General features: G+C 42.4%; 1 protein-coding gene across 4 annotated transcripts in view; it reads left to right on the top strand.

Moving 5' to 3' along the window:
* The window catches only part of LOC118579356 (putative adenosylhomocysteinase 3), a 176,576-nt gene that overhangs the window by 111,578 nt on the left and 48,960 nt on the right, over positions 1-16,038 (top strand). The window contains exons 1-2 of one of the 4 annotated variants that reach the window (XM_036180544.1): positions 2,534-2,647; positions 13,322-13,430. In XM_036180544.1, the coding sequence (XP_036036437.1) occupies positions 2,591-2,647; positions 13,322-13,430 (166 nt within the window). In that variant the 5' untranslated portion in view covers positions 2,534-2,590. Of the gene's footprint in view, positions 1-2,533; positions 2,648-9,654; positions 9,742-13,318; positions 13,431-16,038 lie in introns of those variants that run through there. The other 3 variants (XM_036180542.1, XM_036180543.1, XM_036180541.1) reach the window with 3 other exon arrangements.

The raw sequence follows: 16,038 nt of genomic DNA, 5'->3' as shown, positions 1-16,038 counted from the left end.
ATGGCATATCAACTTGCCATAAGTACTGAGATTCTCTCTGTGTATTAAGGCTGGGCAAGGCAACCATACATGAGGAGCAGGTTCCCAGAAGCCAGCAAAAGCATTCGGGACAGCCCTGCTCCCACTGCTAAGAGTCCCACAGCAGGCCAAGCTAACAACTGTCACACACATGTAGTGGACCTAGGCCAGCCCTGTGCAGCCTCCCTGACTGTTGTCCAGGCTCTGTAAGCTCCTGTGAGCCCAGGTTAATTGTTCCCTTGTGATGTCCTTGATGACCCTGGCTCCTACAATCCTCTCTCCCTCTCTTCTGCAGGATTCCCTGAGTTCCGCCCAATGTTTAGCTGTGAGTCTGCATCTGCTCCCATCAGTTGCTGGATGAAGCCTCTCTGATGACAACTGGACTAGGCACCCGTCTATGAGTGTAGCAGAATATCATGAGGCATCATTGCATTGATCCCCAGCCCTCACCCCCATTGTGTTTGATTCTGTCCTAGGTCTCTGGGCCATCCAGCCTCTGAGTCCTGGCACTCCAGGCGGTGTCAGGGATGGTGGGCCCACTCTCATGGGATGGGTCTGAGACTGGACCAGTCCATGGTTGGTCACTCCCCCAATATCTCCATGCCACACTTATTCCTCCAGGCCCCTGGCATTTCCCATAGCCAGGACAGACAGACTGTAGGTCAAAGGTTATATGGATGGGCTGGAGTCCCAATCCCTCCATTGGAAGCTATGAATCTACCAGTGCTAGGAGTCTTAGCTGGGTCATCCTTGTAGATTTCTGGGAGTTTCCCTTGTACTAGGTTTCTACCTGACCCAAAAATGCTTCCCCTTTCCAGTCCTCTCCCCCAGTACTCTCTTCCTTCATCTGTCCCCCAGCCTGATCCCTCATGTTCCCATCTCCACCCGTCTCCAGTCCACCCACAAGATCGCTTCTATTTCCTCTTTTCCGTGAGATCCCTTTGAGCCCTCCTAGCCTCTGACAAAATCCAACAGCCCTTCATGATAAAAGTCTTGGGGAGATCAGGGGGTACGAGGGGCACACCTAAACATAATAAAGGCAACATACAGCAAACTGACAGCCAACATCAAATTAAATGGAGAGAAACCTAAAACAATTCCACTAAAATCAGGGACAAGACAAGGCTGTCCACTCTCTCCATATCTATTCAATCTAGTACTTGAAGTTGAAGCTAGAGCAGTAAGACAACAAAAGGAGATCAAGGGATACATATCGGAAAGGAAGAAGTCAAAGTATTGCTATTTGCAGATATGATAGTATACATAAGTGATCCCAAAAATTCTACTAGAGAACTCATAAAGCTGATAAACATTTTCAATGATGTGGCTGGAGACGATTTACTCAAAAAAATCAGTAGCCCTCATATACAAACGATAAATAGGCTGAAAAAAAATCACGGGAATAATGCCTTTACAATATCCACAAATAATATAAAATACTCTATGGTACTCTTATTGGATAACATCCTCTAGGAATAAACTAAGCAAATATGTGATTTTATATATATAAACCATTAGATGTATAAAACATACATTTTATATACATACACACACACACACACATATATATAAATTTTAAAGTTACATTTACTTCCAAATTTCAGAAATGTGCAAAGAGGAGACTGCTTATATGGGAGAACATAATGCAGAAGCAACTGTGGTCCTTGTTATCAGCACAAGGAGGGATAGTGTTGGTATCCTGTTTCTTCCTGATACCAGACCTATGAGGAAAAATCAACTTGACTTTAGGCACTTTTCTGAGAACGTTGGGTCTCCTGTATGCCCACGCTGCGGGTGGGGAGTAGGTCCTGACTAGCCTCTGTGAAGCATTCCAGTTGGCATTGTGCTGTTTCTGTAACCAAGGCCCCTTAGACCTTCCTGTACATCCCTCAGGGAGCCAGCAGAGGGAGCCGTGGTCCCAGAATTTTTTTCAGCATTTCTTAAAAGTTTTGACTTTGTAAAAACCATCTTCCCTGGCTTCATCTGAACCTCGATGCAATAAGAATTTAACTTGAGATGGGTGGTGGTGCCAGCCCCCTGATGGTAGCAGACAGGGAGCTTCTGTAGCTGTTGGAACTTGAAAGCCATAAGGAACTCTGATTTCAAGGAAACGCCTGTTTACTGTACTGATTCAAATCAGCAGCTCTCAAGAAAGGGGAGTGCCTACTTGACCTCATCTTTATTGATCTTGGTATCAGCACTTCCAGTGACGTGTCTGAGGGGAGGGAGAAAATTAACCAGGGCCTTATACCCAGGGAAGAAAGCCAGCCTGTTGCTGCAGGAAGTCCCCACAGAGGAGGTGGGCTAGAGTGCCCTGCAGGAACTGCCCTGCAGAGCTTTGCATCTGCTTTGATTTTGAGTAACAGGCAGAAGGCGGCTTTGAGGTTAGCTGGTGAGAGATTTGCCAGGCTCACAATCTTGATTTGAACAGGAAGCCTCTGTGAAAAGAGATAAGAGCTTCTTTTGACCCCGACCTTTCAAATCACTAGGCCGTGGGTGTTCTCTGGTAACTGGCCTTTCCAAACCAGCTTTCCCTTCTGCTTCGGGACAAACCTTACCCAAGCCCTGCACTATGGAGAAGTGGGCCGGTGATGAGGGCACCTCTGCTTTTCACATGCCCGAGTGGATGGTGAGTTCTCTGTCCTTTGTCCTTCCTGCTGAACTTGATGACCAAGGAGAACCTCTTCCTGACAGGTGACAAGGACCATCTGTAAGACGCCACTGCTGAGACCCATGCTGGGAAAACAGTATTACTCTTCTGATCAGCTCCTACGCCCTGAGTCCCTCCTGCTTCTTAGTTGCCAGGGAAGCTAAAGGCCTGTTCAGAGCAGGCAGGCCAGGGCTTTGGCTTGCCTGGCTGCTCTGGTGGGCAGGGGGCTGGCCTACTGTGCAGGTGTGCTGCACACATGGATTATTCTTCGATTGTTTTGTCTTCTCTTTCAAGTTAATGCTAGCTTGTGGGAATACAACAAGAAAGAATATGGGAAGAGGAGGACACAGACCTAGAACTTGTGAATTATTTTGTAAATTAGTGCTGCATTCTCCAGTCTCTGAAGAAATGTAACTGTTTACCCTCACTCGTCCTTTTTCTTCCTCTAGTCAGCTCTTCTGTGTGTACTGACAAGGCAAGAACTTGACTTCTCTTCACAGAGTTCTCCCAGATACTGTGTTTGCCTGATATTTTTAGTGAAAGAACAATTAAGTTGATATTTGTTGATAAGAACTAGCACATAAAATCAAACATTGTGGAGTGTGGTGGCACAGGCCTGTCATCCTAGCATGTGGTGGGTAGCAGCAAGATCAGGAGTTCAAGGCTAGCCTCAGCTACATAGTGAGTTTGAGGCCAACCTGGGCTCTAGCAGATCTGTCTCAAAAACCAAGAATAGTGACAACAAATTCTAACTTTCCGGATTCAGTTTCAGCTGTTGATTTTGAAACCTTTTAAATTGTATTTTACTATTGGAGGGAGTACCTGTCACAACACCCACGTGGAAGTCGGAGGGCAACTTGCAGGAGTCAGCTCTCCCCTCCTAGAGATCAGTCAGGGTTGGCAGCGGGTGCCTCTGTCTGACAAGCCATCTATCGGCCCTAAACTGTAGACTTGAGAAACTTGTTAGTGTTCTACCTGGTTTCTTAAAACTTTAGTCTGACTTCTTGGACCCTGTCTATATATTCCCTTAGTGTAAACTTGTTATACTTTTACAACGTAGTCTCCGTTCTCTTTAGTGTTTATGGAGTTAGGGACTTGAAGAATTAACTATTAAAACAATGGTTAAATATATACCATATCTAGCAAAGACTCAGCAGAGAATTTGAGTATTGTTTTGATACTATGGCATTTTTAATAGAGGCTATTGCTGTTGTTTTTTAAAATATTTTAGAGCATTGTGCTCATTTTTAAAATATTTGATGGAAAGAAATTCTATTTATCCATAAAATCATTTCTTTTTTCTTTTCTTTTCTTTTTTCTTTTTTCTTTTTTTTTTGTGTGTGTGTGTGTGTGTGTGTGTGTGTGTGTGTGTGTGTGTGTGGTTTTTCAAGACAGGGTTTCTCTGTAGCTTTGGAGGCTGTCCTGGAACTCACTTTGTAGACCAGGCTGGCCTCGAACTCACAGAGATCCACCTGCCTCTGCCTCCCGAGTGCTGGGATTACAGGCGAGTGCCACCACTGCCCAGCCATAAAATCATTTCAAATGTAGTGGTTTAGATTACTGGAAATGATTCACTTAATTATTCCGGCTAGCTTTTTAATTCTTGTTTTGGTCTTGCTTCTTTGTTTTTGAATCTCCAGCTACTTAGTACTGACAAGTGAGAGTAGGAAACTTGGTTTTGTTACAGGAGGGACCACAGTGAGGTATGACATTTTGGTGTTTCTGTAAAGGAGTACTGCAGAAGAACCCTATAATGGAGAGCTGTGCCATTCCAGAGCAATACAAAGTTCCTCACAACTTTTGCTTTATAAAGGACAGTCCTCATTGACCCCTGGTGATAGACCCTCTCAAAAACAGCTACTCCTGAGTTTGTATCCATTTGCCCTTTTTCTGTTTATGTGGACAGGAAAATGGCTAAGGGACTTAAGGCTGTTGTCTAAGGCATGTGACCTAGGGCTTCCTAGTGTGTGGAGACCATTTTAAACGTTTTTATTTAGCCCTTTATTTCAAAGCCCAGGAAAGTCCTTCTAATCAGGAGAAAAACAGTGAGGAGCAGTAGGGTGAGGCTTGTCTTCAGTAATGCCATTGGCTCATTTGCTGTCTTTCTTTGTCAAAACATGAAGCTTTCTTTCAGGTACTTCTAACCTGGTCTGAAGGTGACCCTGCCAGCTACTTGGCAGCACTTAGCCACTGTGCCCCTCTAGTGCATTGCCTATAGATGTCCAGATCTCACCTACAAACTGCAGACGTGCCTTTTAATCCTCAATAGAAAACTCTGGAGCCAGCTCCCACATGGGGCCAAAATATCAAGACCTAACATTTCAGTGTACACATTAGTGTAATGAACTCACTGGTGCCATGGCCTTGCTACCAGAGAACACAGAGGCCTCTCACAAGCCTTTCTGGAAGAACACAGAGCAGAGTTGCATCCTCCCACCCCACATCCATTGTTAGTAGTCTCCAGCCAAGGAGACGTGTGTGCCCTGTAACTGGTAAACTGTTCAGGCCATACTCTTTGGTCTTTACATGAATTCTGGAGATCGAAATAAAATCAAATCCAGGCAAGAACACTTGCACATGGTTGCAGGAATACAACCCAAGTTCAATAAATGACAAGGTAGACCTTCTAGGTGACATTCCCATCAGTCACTGGAAACTCCTGCCAAAGCCTATTTTTATGTGAAGGATTTTCTTAGCCTTATCGGGCAGTTAAACTGCTGGGGAGTTGGAGAACTCATTCTGTAAAGATTTATTAATATATTTTATCTTTCCTGATAAATCGTTAGGTTTCCCTGTCAGGTAAAATATCTGTGTTGGATCCATGGAAATAACAGTAGCTGTTGTTAAGTTTTCACATGGTAATATTTTCCCCCTACTTGGTAGTTTTCCATGTGAAATCTGGTTGTTTAACCTTCTTGAACACAAAGCCAGCTTTGTAGACGAATTTCTAAATGGTCTTATTAATAGAAAACACGGAGCCAGATAGAGGGGAGAAAGCCTGAGAGAGATCAGAGGGATAGGAACAGCCACATGCCAGCCTCACCTCACCAACTCCACAGCTTCCAAAAGTGAGCTACTTCCTGTCTACCCACACCTATATGCCTTGCTGTTCTGCCATCTGATTTGCTCTCTCTGTCCAGCTACAGCACTTCCTTTTTCTGCCCAGCTCTGTCACTTCCTGTCTGTTTGTACAGACCTCCAAACCTCCATGGTTAACTAGTGTTGGAATATAAGGCATGTGGCACCACGCCTGGCTTTGTTCCCAGTATGGCCTTAAACTCACAGAGATCTAGACAGATCCCTGCCTCCCGAATGATAGGATTAAAGGCGTGTGCTACCATTGCCTGACTTCTATATAGTGGCTGGCTTTTTCCTCTGATCTCCAGGCAAGTTTTATTTTATTGGGAGACACAGTATATTGGGGGACATAATATATCACTACACAGCTTGTTGCAGTATTCTTTGGGGCAAAAGTAATCCCTTTTGTAGGTAAAGAATTTGTTTAGACTGTTCATTTTGCTTGCAAAGAGATGTCTCCAGGAATATTTTAACTATCTCTACTTGGCAATAAAATCTAAACCTTTATGCTATCTCTTCTAGGGATTATAGACATCTGTGTATTCTAGATTATGAATTTTTGCCTTAAAAGAATAGAAGTATCTTTAGATTTGTATTTCCTTATGTAGTCCTCAAAACCCTCTCATATCCTTATTTTGTCGGTGTACATTTTATGTGTGTGATGGTGGTGGTGTGTATGTAGATGCTGGAGGCAAACTTGAGTATTGTTCCTCAGGCACTGTCCACCTCTGTTTGAGACAGAGCCTTACTGGCCTGGAACTCACCAGGTAATCTAGGCTGACTCACCAGCAAGCCCCAAGGATCTGCTTGTCTTTGCCTCTCAAGGGATGGAATTAAAAACTTGGGTCACCAGGGGTTGGGGATTTAGCTCAGTGGTAGAGTGCTTGCCTAGCAAGTGCAAGGCCCTGGGTTCGATCCTCAGCTCCAAAAAAGAAAAAAAGAAAAAAGGAAAAGAAAAAAAACTTGGGTCACCAAACTGGCTCTCTTTACATGAATTCTAGAGATTGAACTGAGATCAAATTCTGGCAAAAATACTTGCCTATAACACCAAGGCTCTAAGTTCACTTCCCAGCATTACTACTTAAATAACAACAACAAAACCACTTTGCTGTTTGTCAAATGAAGATGATAACCCCTACGTCTTAGATTTTTGTGCATGGCCCAGCGAGGTGGCTCAGAAAGTAAAGGCACTTGCTGCCGAGCTGATGGATCTGAGTGTCATCCTTAGAAGCCTCATACAAGGAGAGAATTGACTTCCCCAAGTTGTCCTCTGACCACCAGTTTTTGTTTGTTTGTTTGTTTGTTTGGTTGGTTGGTTGGTTTTTTGAGACAGGGTTTCTCTGTGTAGTTTTGTGCCTTTCCTGGAACTTACTTGGTAGCCCAGGCTGGCCTCGAACTCACAGAGATCCGCCTGCCTCTGCCTCCCAAGTGCTGGGATTAAAGGTGTGTGCCACTCCCGCCCCCCCCAACTCCCGGCTCCTGGCCACCATTTTTACGCACAAAATAAATGTAATAAAAAAAATCTTTTCAAACACTCTTGCATACACTAGTAGAAGTAACATGGGCATGTGATACACATTAGCACACTACCTCTTCTCCCAGAGAAAACAGTTAACACTATGCAATATGATCTTCTCTCTGGAAAGAAAGATTATCCTTGGAAAACAAGCTATCATTTTGGCTTTTTTTTTTTTTTTTCCACTCAGCAAGCAGTTTCTCCTCTCTCTTTTTCTTTCTCTTCTCTCTCATCAAATCATATCCCCACCCAAATCTGTAGCAGGCATCAAGTGTAGCATTCCTCAGGCTCCTTTCAGAAATCACAATAAATAAGACAGTTCTGTTTTTATTTGGCTGACTTTATTTGGCATGTAATAAGGTTGCTGTGATTCTGAGAACTCAGTGATAAATTCTCTGTAGCCAGAAGTTTTCCTGTGTCCTGCCTGGTCCTGCAGCCGCTTGGTCCCAAGTAAACACACAGAGGCTCATATTAATTACAAACTGTATGGCCCGTGGCTCAGGCTTCTTGCTAGCTTGCTCTTACAACTTAAATTAACTCATTTCTATTCATCTGTGTTTTGCCATGTGGCTTCATGGCATTACCTGATCTCTTACATCTTGCTTCTACTGGCGGCAGCTCACAGTATCTGCTCTGACTCTGCCTGTATCTTTGCTTGGATTCCCCACCTGGCTCTATTCTGCCTTGCCACAGGCCATAGCAGCTTCTTTATTAACTAATGGTAGCAACACATATTCACAGTGTACAGAAAGACCATCCCATAGCAATTCTCCCTTGTGATCACATCTTCTAGGAAACACATTTTTAAAAAATTGTGTGTGTGTGTGCGTGCATGTGTGCATGTAAAAACTCACTGTATGTGCATATGCATGCCACTGTATGTGCACAGCAGAAGTTAGAGGGTGATGCTGGGTGTCTTTCATTGCTGTTTGCCTTATTGCCTTAAGACATGTCTCTCACTGACCCAGAAGCTTGGAAGCTTGCCATTTCCACTAGGCTGGCTGGCCTGTGACCTCCTAGGACCTGATGTCTCCATACCAAGGTGCTAGGGTAATGAGTGCACACAGCCATCCCCAACAATTTCCATTGGTGCTGAGGATTCCAGCTCAGGTCCCCATGCCTGCAAAACAAGGGCTCCTGACCCTCTGAGCCATCTCCCTAGCCCCAAAATATGCTTTTGTTTTTAATAAGAAAAAGTGAATGGGCTGCTCAATACTAAATAAGCATTGGTCTTGAGATAAAAGTAGGTACTGAACATAAAAAATCTGTATAGAGGCCTGGTAGTGGTGGCGCATGCCTTTAATCCCAGCACTCAGGAGGCAGAGCCAGGCGGATGTCTGTGAGTTCAAGGACAGCCTGGGCTATAGAGCGAGATCCAGGACAGGCACCAAAACTACACTGAGAAACCTTGTCTTAAAAAAAAAAATTCTGAGCCGGGTGGTGGTGGCACACGCCTTTAATCCCAGCACTCGGGAAGCAGAGCCAGGTGGATCTCTGTGAGTTCAAGGCCAGCCTGGGTTACCAAGTGAGTTCCAGGAAAGGCACAAAGCTACACAGAGAGACCCTGTCTCAAAAAAACCAAAAAAAAAAAAAATCTGTATAGAAAGTATGCAAACTTGAGCATGGTGGTGCCTTTGGAAGGCTGAGGTAGGAAGATCCTCAAGTTTCAGGGCCAATATGAGCTGCATTGTGAGACTCTGTGTCTAAATAACTAAATACACAATTAAGTATTAATGAAAGAAGGAAAGAATCAAGAGTAAAAAAAATAATAAAATGAAAAAATTGATTTCTTTGGTAACAGCTGAATCTAGTGTCCCCTGCCTGGCTCACTCAAGGGTAGTGTATATATAGAATGGGGCTTCCTTGCCACTTATAATGTTTTTTCTTTTCTTTATAAATTCCCTCATTGTTTCAGTGGCTCTGTAGTTAATTTTTTTCTAATGAGATGAGGCTAACTAAAATCATCTGACATAGAAAAGGAGGAGGTAAAGTTAAAAGGGAACCTAATTAGCAAGTTAATTATAGCAGGAAAAAGTGCATGGGTTATATAAATAAGCCATTGATGTATGCATGTATGTTGGGCCTTGTTTGGGGGCTTGTTAAGGTTTAGAGGTCAGAAGAGCTGTGTAATGATGTGTTGGGAAAAATAGTAATAAAGCCAAACATCCAGACTTAGGAATGGCTGATGAGCCGCTAACAGAACTCCTTATTAAATCCTGCTGTAAGGCTGAAAGGGTAGTTGGAGCTGCTTCAGAGATAGCCACCCCCCTCAAAAGAGGGAAAAAAAAATAGTAGCGAGCTGGAACCAGAGCCAACAGAATTGCTGATGAGGAAAGTTTAAAAGCCTGACCACAAGGGTCCTTGGACCCAAGAGGTGGCCTACTGCCGGTAATGTCACAGTCTACTGGCTCGTAGTGTCAGTATGCTGAGCAGCAAGAAGAAATACATTGTCAATAGCAACTCTGGGATTAAAGCCCAGGTGAGGCTAAGCTCCTGTTTGCCAGTCTTGCTGCTGCTGCGGCCATTACTGTCCAAGGCAAGCTGCTTGTACTCTCCTCCCCGTCCTGTCCGGCCTTCATCCTTCCCTCTGGAGTGTGGTGAGCTACCCATTCCTCCCGGCTTCTCTCCTCCCTTGCTTAATGTTAGGCCATGCTGAGGTGGGAGAGGAGGGGTGCCTGCAGGGACTCTGGTTTTGGACAAGGTAGGAAAGTTAGGTAAATGTTGGTAGATGCTGCCAAGGTGCCTTAACTGGCAGGGCAGGTCATTGTTTTACAGAGTGGGATGGTACTGGTGAAGGTACCAGAGACACCTCATTAAACTCATGTTTTGGTTATCAGTGAAAAGTAAACCCTTATTTATTGGGAAATTGTTTAACTTACTGTATTAAGTAGTTTCTCACTAATATTCTTGTATATTAAAAACAGGGAGGGGGACCTTGAATTTAGTGCGAATTAGCAAAACCTGTTTTCTGTGTACAACCTATTATTTCCTTAGGGATTACCACAACTGAAAGTCTGTAGGACAAGACGCTCCTGACACACTTGAAGTGACATTACAGCTAGCTGGCTGTGACTTCATGTTACTGGACTATGTAGGGGTAACTCATAGGAAGTGACGTTCCCCCCTAGTGTTAGATATGTACACATGCGTGTCTGTGTGCACACACATGTGGCTGTTCTGTCAGTGTGTGTGGTTGGCATAGGGAGGGAGGCGGTGTTCCATATTAGGCTTTTTTTTTTTTTTTAAGGGGGGCACTGCTGAAGACACTACATTATTGTAGCGTTTGGAAAGACTTTCATTCCTTTTCCTTGACGGGCCTCAGAAAAAGAGGTTGATGAACTGAAGGTCAGCATTTGAACCTGACTTCTATGGTTCCTCCACCTTTCCCTTGCCAGCTTTTTCAGCCCTTAAAATTACCTTATGCAGACTTAATGCTAACTGTGCTTACTAATATTCCCTCAAATACAGACAGTGAAGATAGATTAAGCTCCTCCAGGCTCCTTGATTCAGCATATGATTGGGTGCATAGGATATGGCAAGTATCTGATTATGCCTGAGAATCTAAGGATGAATAAAAATCAGCCCATATGGAGCCCATAATTCACAGGCTTACAGAATGCAGAAAGGAAGACAGTGTGTTGAATGCTGTGTTAGAAGTCCATAAAGATTCATGGACCTCCCGTTGGAGTACATAGAAAGCGCACTTTATCCTTTTTTAAGTAAATTAGTACTTTACCAAAATAATCAAACTTGTCATTTTCATTTCGCAATGAGCTCCTAACCCAATGAATAGCCCTGTTACAATGAAAACCATTTGCAAACTCTGAAGCATGGTGCAGGCTTTACTTATTTATTTTTTGTTATAGCTGTGCAAATGCTATCCCTTCCCTCAGAGGCAGCCAGTGCTAAGCTTTCATTTTGGCATTAGTCCCCTTGTCTCAGTGCTCAGTGACTCAGGAGTTACCTCTAAGTGCAGGAGGTGCAGCCACTGATTTCCTTCCAATTTCTGCTTGTGGAGCATCCATTTGTTTATCACAAAAGTTAGAATCCGTTGTCAGGTCTTTGATTCTTTTCTGTAAACTTTTCTCTGTGCCACCTTGGATCCAGAAGAATCACATAAGCAACTGTGTAAATAAATGTTCAGTTCAGAAAACCTTATTAATAAAGTAAGTGATAGGAACTTTGATTAGTAAAGCACCAGCAGCAACTGTCAGCTGTCGATAAAATTAACAAGAAAGTCACTATCAGATATTTTTCAAATATAACCTACAGAGTGTGATTTAAGTATATAATCAGTCCAATCATCTACTCCTTCCACACCTGTAGTCAGTGTTAATCAAGCATATGGCATTTAAAGTATTTTATGACACTAAACTTTAAAAATTAATTTATTTACTTATTTATTTAGCTTTTTACTAACATCTTAGAAAATCTTTAGCAAATTAAAATGGTTATCTGCTGTGGGGTAGGAATTAGTGGGTTGATCATATCTCTGTTGTGTTTCACAGACAATGCACTGTCTCATTTAACCCTCTCCAAACCTTGGATGGAGCACTTCATTTCTGTTGTATTTATGGGAAAATAACGCTCACAAGTCATCTTGACCATCATCACAAAGTTTATGAATGGCATGGCCAGGATTTCAGTGAAAATGTAGGATGTTCTGTCTGAAGGAAAATCCTTTTCTAAAACTGGCATACTACACTATGAAGCTTCAAGCTCCAGGAAAAACCGTCTGTCTTTTTGTACCTTGCTGATTTCTCATCTAGATGTGTGGATGTACAGAGAATTCCAAAGGTTTCTTTTTCCAGCTTTGCATTTTCAGTGAAACAATAGAAAGTGTTTCTGAATGTGACTTACTTTACTAAAAATTTAATTTAATCATAACACTGCTTCTCTGTGTGTGACAGTTATAATGTACAGAGTATATAGTCGTTAAATGGAAGACTTAAATTTGATAGAAACTGGTGAAGAATGAAAAATTACTCTTCTTTCCAAAAAAGTCCTTTTTGTTTGTTTGTTTGTTTGATTACTTTTGGAGACAAAGGTTTTCACTGTGCATCCCAGGCTAACTTTGAACTCATTGTGTTCCTTCTGCCTTGGTCTCCTGACTGCTGGGGTTACAGGGGTATACTACCATACTCAGCTCCAAAGAAGTCTTCTCCTGTGTCCCCTACCCCACCTCTCTGCCCTTCTCAGTACTAGGGATTCATTCCAGAGCTTTTTGCATGCTAAGGAAGCACTCTGTACTTCAGCTATGCTCCTAACTGTTCTGAGAGGAAGGAGGGGACAGGGTCTGGGTCAAATTCCCACGTAGTTGAACATGACTTTGAATTTTTGATTCTCCTGCCTCCACCTCCTGAGTGCTGGAATTACAGGGGTATGCCACCACTCCCAGTTTAGGCAGTGCTAGAGACTATACCAAGGACTTGGTGCGTTCAAGAAAAGCCTGCTACCAACTGAACCACATCCTCCAAAGAGTCTTTGTATTCCAAATATGGGTTTGTTTGAGCAAATAAACTGCATTCTATAATAATAACATAAGCTGTGAATGACTTGCTTCCTCAAAATAGAGGTGAGTTTTCTTCCTATATAAAGTGGAGTTGTGAATAAGAATGGCCTCTGAAGGCTCACATATTTGAATGCTAAGTCATCAGGGAGTGGCACTGTTTGAGGATCAGAGGTGTGACCTTGTTGGAGGAAGTATGTCACTGTGGGTAGGCTGTTGGGTTTCAAAATCCCACGCTAGGCCCATTTCCCTCTTCCTCTCTGCCTATGGGTCAGGATGTAGCCCTTAGCTACTACTACAGTGTCTGCCTACATGCTGCCGTGCTCCATCGTGATGATAAGGGACGAAACCGCCAAAACTGAAAGCAAGCCCCCAATTAAAGGCTTTCTCTCATAAGAGTTGCCTTGGTCATAGTGTTTCCTCACAGCAGTAGAACACGACTAAGATGTATAACTAAAGTTCTTTTCCTTTCTATAACAAGGGTTCTTTTTTCTTTCCTTTTCTTTTTTTTCTTTTTTTTTTTCTTTTTTTTTTTTTTTTTTTTTAGCAGATCCAGTTTGCTGACCAGAAACAGGAATTCAACAAGCGTCCTACCAAAATTGGACGTCGATCTCTGTCTCGTTCCATCTCTCAGTCATCTACTGACAGCTACAGTTCAGGTGAGTGCTAAGCTGCCTTAACCCCTTGTCAAGGTTAATTGGTATCTGCAACAGACCTTCCATCTATCTAAGGCCAATCATTCTTGATAAGAAGCCTTCAAAAAAATACTGTAAATTAAGACTGAAACCAAAATTCTAGATGGAATCTCTGGATTTCTTGCAAACTGCAAGTTTTTTTCAAGTCTCGGTTTCTGACAGAGCCAGAATATGAAATGAATTGTCAAGTTGTCTGTAACATTTTAAGGTGAGTGTTTGGCATGATCTAAAGATCAGTAATAAATAATGGTTTAAAAATTTAACTCCAGCTCAATCTCTTTCCTGCATGACCAGAACCATACATCTGTGTTCCTGAAAGGAAATCAATGCCTACCTTCCCACACAAGCACCATATGTAGAGAGAATACTTTAAAAATACTGGGTACCTAGAAGAATGTGGGTGATACCTTGCTTTCCAAGTAAGCTTGGAGTGCTTGTATATAGCCTATTGATGAATGATATTAACTGGTCTTGAACTGATAAATTTGGACCTTGTAAATTGAACTGTATGAAATGCCATCTGTACTGGCTAATTTTATGTCAACTGGACAGGCTAGAAGCAACCCTAATTGAGAAAATGCCTGCATAAGATCAGGCTGTACTATAGGCAATCCTGTAGGCCATTTTCTTAATTAGTGATGGGGTAGGGCCCAGCCCATTGTGATTAAGAAACCAGGCTGAGCAAGCCATAAGGAGCAAGCTAGAAAGTAGGCAGCAAGCACCGTTTTATTGCCTCTGCATCAGCGCCTGGCTCCAGGATCCTGCCCTGTTTGAGTTCCTGCCCTGACTTCCTTTGATGGTGAACAGCAATGTGGATCAGTAAGCCAAATAAACCTTTTCCTCTCCAACTTACTTTTGATCATGGTGTTTCATCATAGCAATAGTAACTCTAAGACACCATCTTCATGTTTTAAAATGATCATGTGTTTTCTTTATGCCCCTGTATATGCATGCACAAATACAAATATGCACTCCATCACAGGTGTGTGTGTATCACAGGTGTCTCTCTAACACATCAAACAGTATTTGAATCATAGTAGATGCTACTATTTGCTGCGAGGACGACAGTAAACTGAGGAAAGGTGATCTAGAGGTGGCCTTTGCCACCTGACCTACATTTACCCTAACCTCAGTCCACAATGAGAATGGCAGGCTCATACTGGGGAAACTGATGGTTTTATAAGTCAAAAGTTGTCAGCCTAATATGTCTATTGAAGGATATTAATTCAGGAGCAGGGAATCAAAACCCTGGTTTTGGAGACAAAAGTAGAGATGTGATCTGGTGGATGCTGGAATTGTGTGAGTGTGGCATCCCTGGCAAATGTCCATCTGGCTTCATAGAGCAAGCATTTAAAAGACTGGGTTGCCTAGCTTATCTAGTTATTCATTTCCCAATAAGATTAAGCCCTTATATAATCTCTAGTACTTAAATATTTTACTTAGAAATAAAATTCACCATTTTTATTCCCTATCTTTTTAGGATATTATACTAACCCAGATATGCTCATCTGGATACATTCTAGATGGTTTTCAGAAATGTTGTCTATGCATGTAGTATTAATAATGTTTTCTGACCTAATGTCTAGGAAGTATTGTTTTCATAAACTCAGTTCTTTTAATTTAATTTAATTTATTTATTTATATTTTTATTTTCAAGACAGTCTCTCCACATGCCCTGGCTATCTCTGAACTTACTATAGGTAAGGCTGGCCTCTAACTCACAGAGATCTGCCTGTCTCTGCCTCCTGGCAGCACTTTTTGAATATAAAAACCTACTAAGAAAACAAAATTCATAAAAGCAAGCTAAAAGAATAACCTTTTTGCCGGCGGTGGTGGCGCACGCCTGTAATCCCAGCACTCGGGAGGCAGAGGCAGAGGCAGGTGGATCTCTGTGAGTTCGAGACCAGCCTGGTCTACAGTGCTAGTCCAGGACAGGCTCCAAAGCTACAGAGAAAACCTGTCTTTAAAAAACAAAAAAACAAAAAGAATAACCTTTTCTTCAGATTGAGACCATTCTTAGTGATATGTTTATGAAAATGTTATCTTTATGAGTGAATTGGTTACAGATAAGAGTGAAGTGCTGTACTCATAATTGGCACTTAGAAATTTTGAGAGATTTTAAGATTTTTTTTTCCAAATAATAAAATTTTGTTTGTTTGTGTTAGCTGCTAACATAACTTCTCACATATTTCTCAAGTCATTTATCTGTACAGTCAATCCAAACACAGGTCCCTAGCTGTTATTTCCATTAACAAATAAATAGATGGGACCCAAGAGGAACTGCCCGACTTTAATTAATTCAATAAGCCCAATTCAGTCAGAGTTCTAGCCACTTGCCTCCTAACGAGCTCCCACAGCCGCTGGGACATAGCGGTAAATCAGACGCGGGCCAAAGAACAGGTGTGCATACTGCAGTGGGATTGATTGTGGATTCGTCAAGTTATGCTTTGGTTCTTGAAAATGAAAGGAGACCACCCCATCGTGAAATTATGTTGTACTCCTTAGGTAGTGGTCTTTTCTGCCTAAAAACTGAAACCTTGTGGATATTATCTCATTTCCTCATAAGATTTCT

Source organism: Onychomys torridus, chromosome 3 (genome assembly GCF_903995425.1).
Source record: "Onychomys torridus chromosome 3, mOncTor1.1, whole genome shotgun sequence".
Classification (NCBI taxonomy): domain Eukaryota; kingdom Metazoa; phylum Chordata; class Mammalia; order Rodentia; family Cricetidae; genus Onychomys; species Onychomys torridus.
The sequence above is the reverse complement of the archived record's forward strand: the minus strand, read 5'-3'. Positions and strand labels throughout refer to the sequence as shown.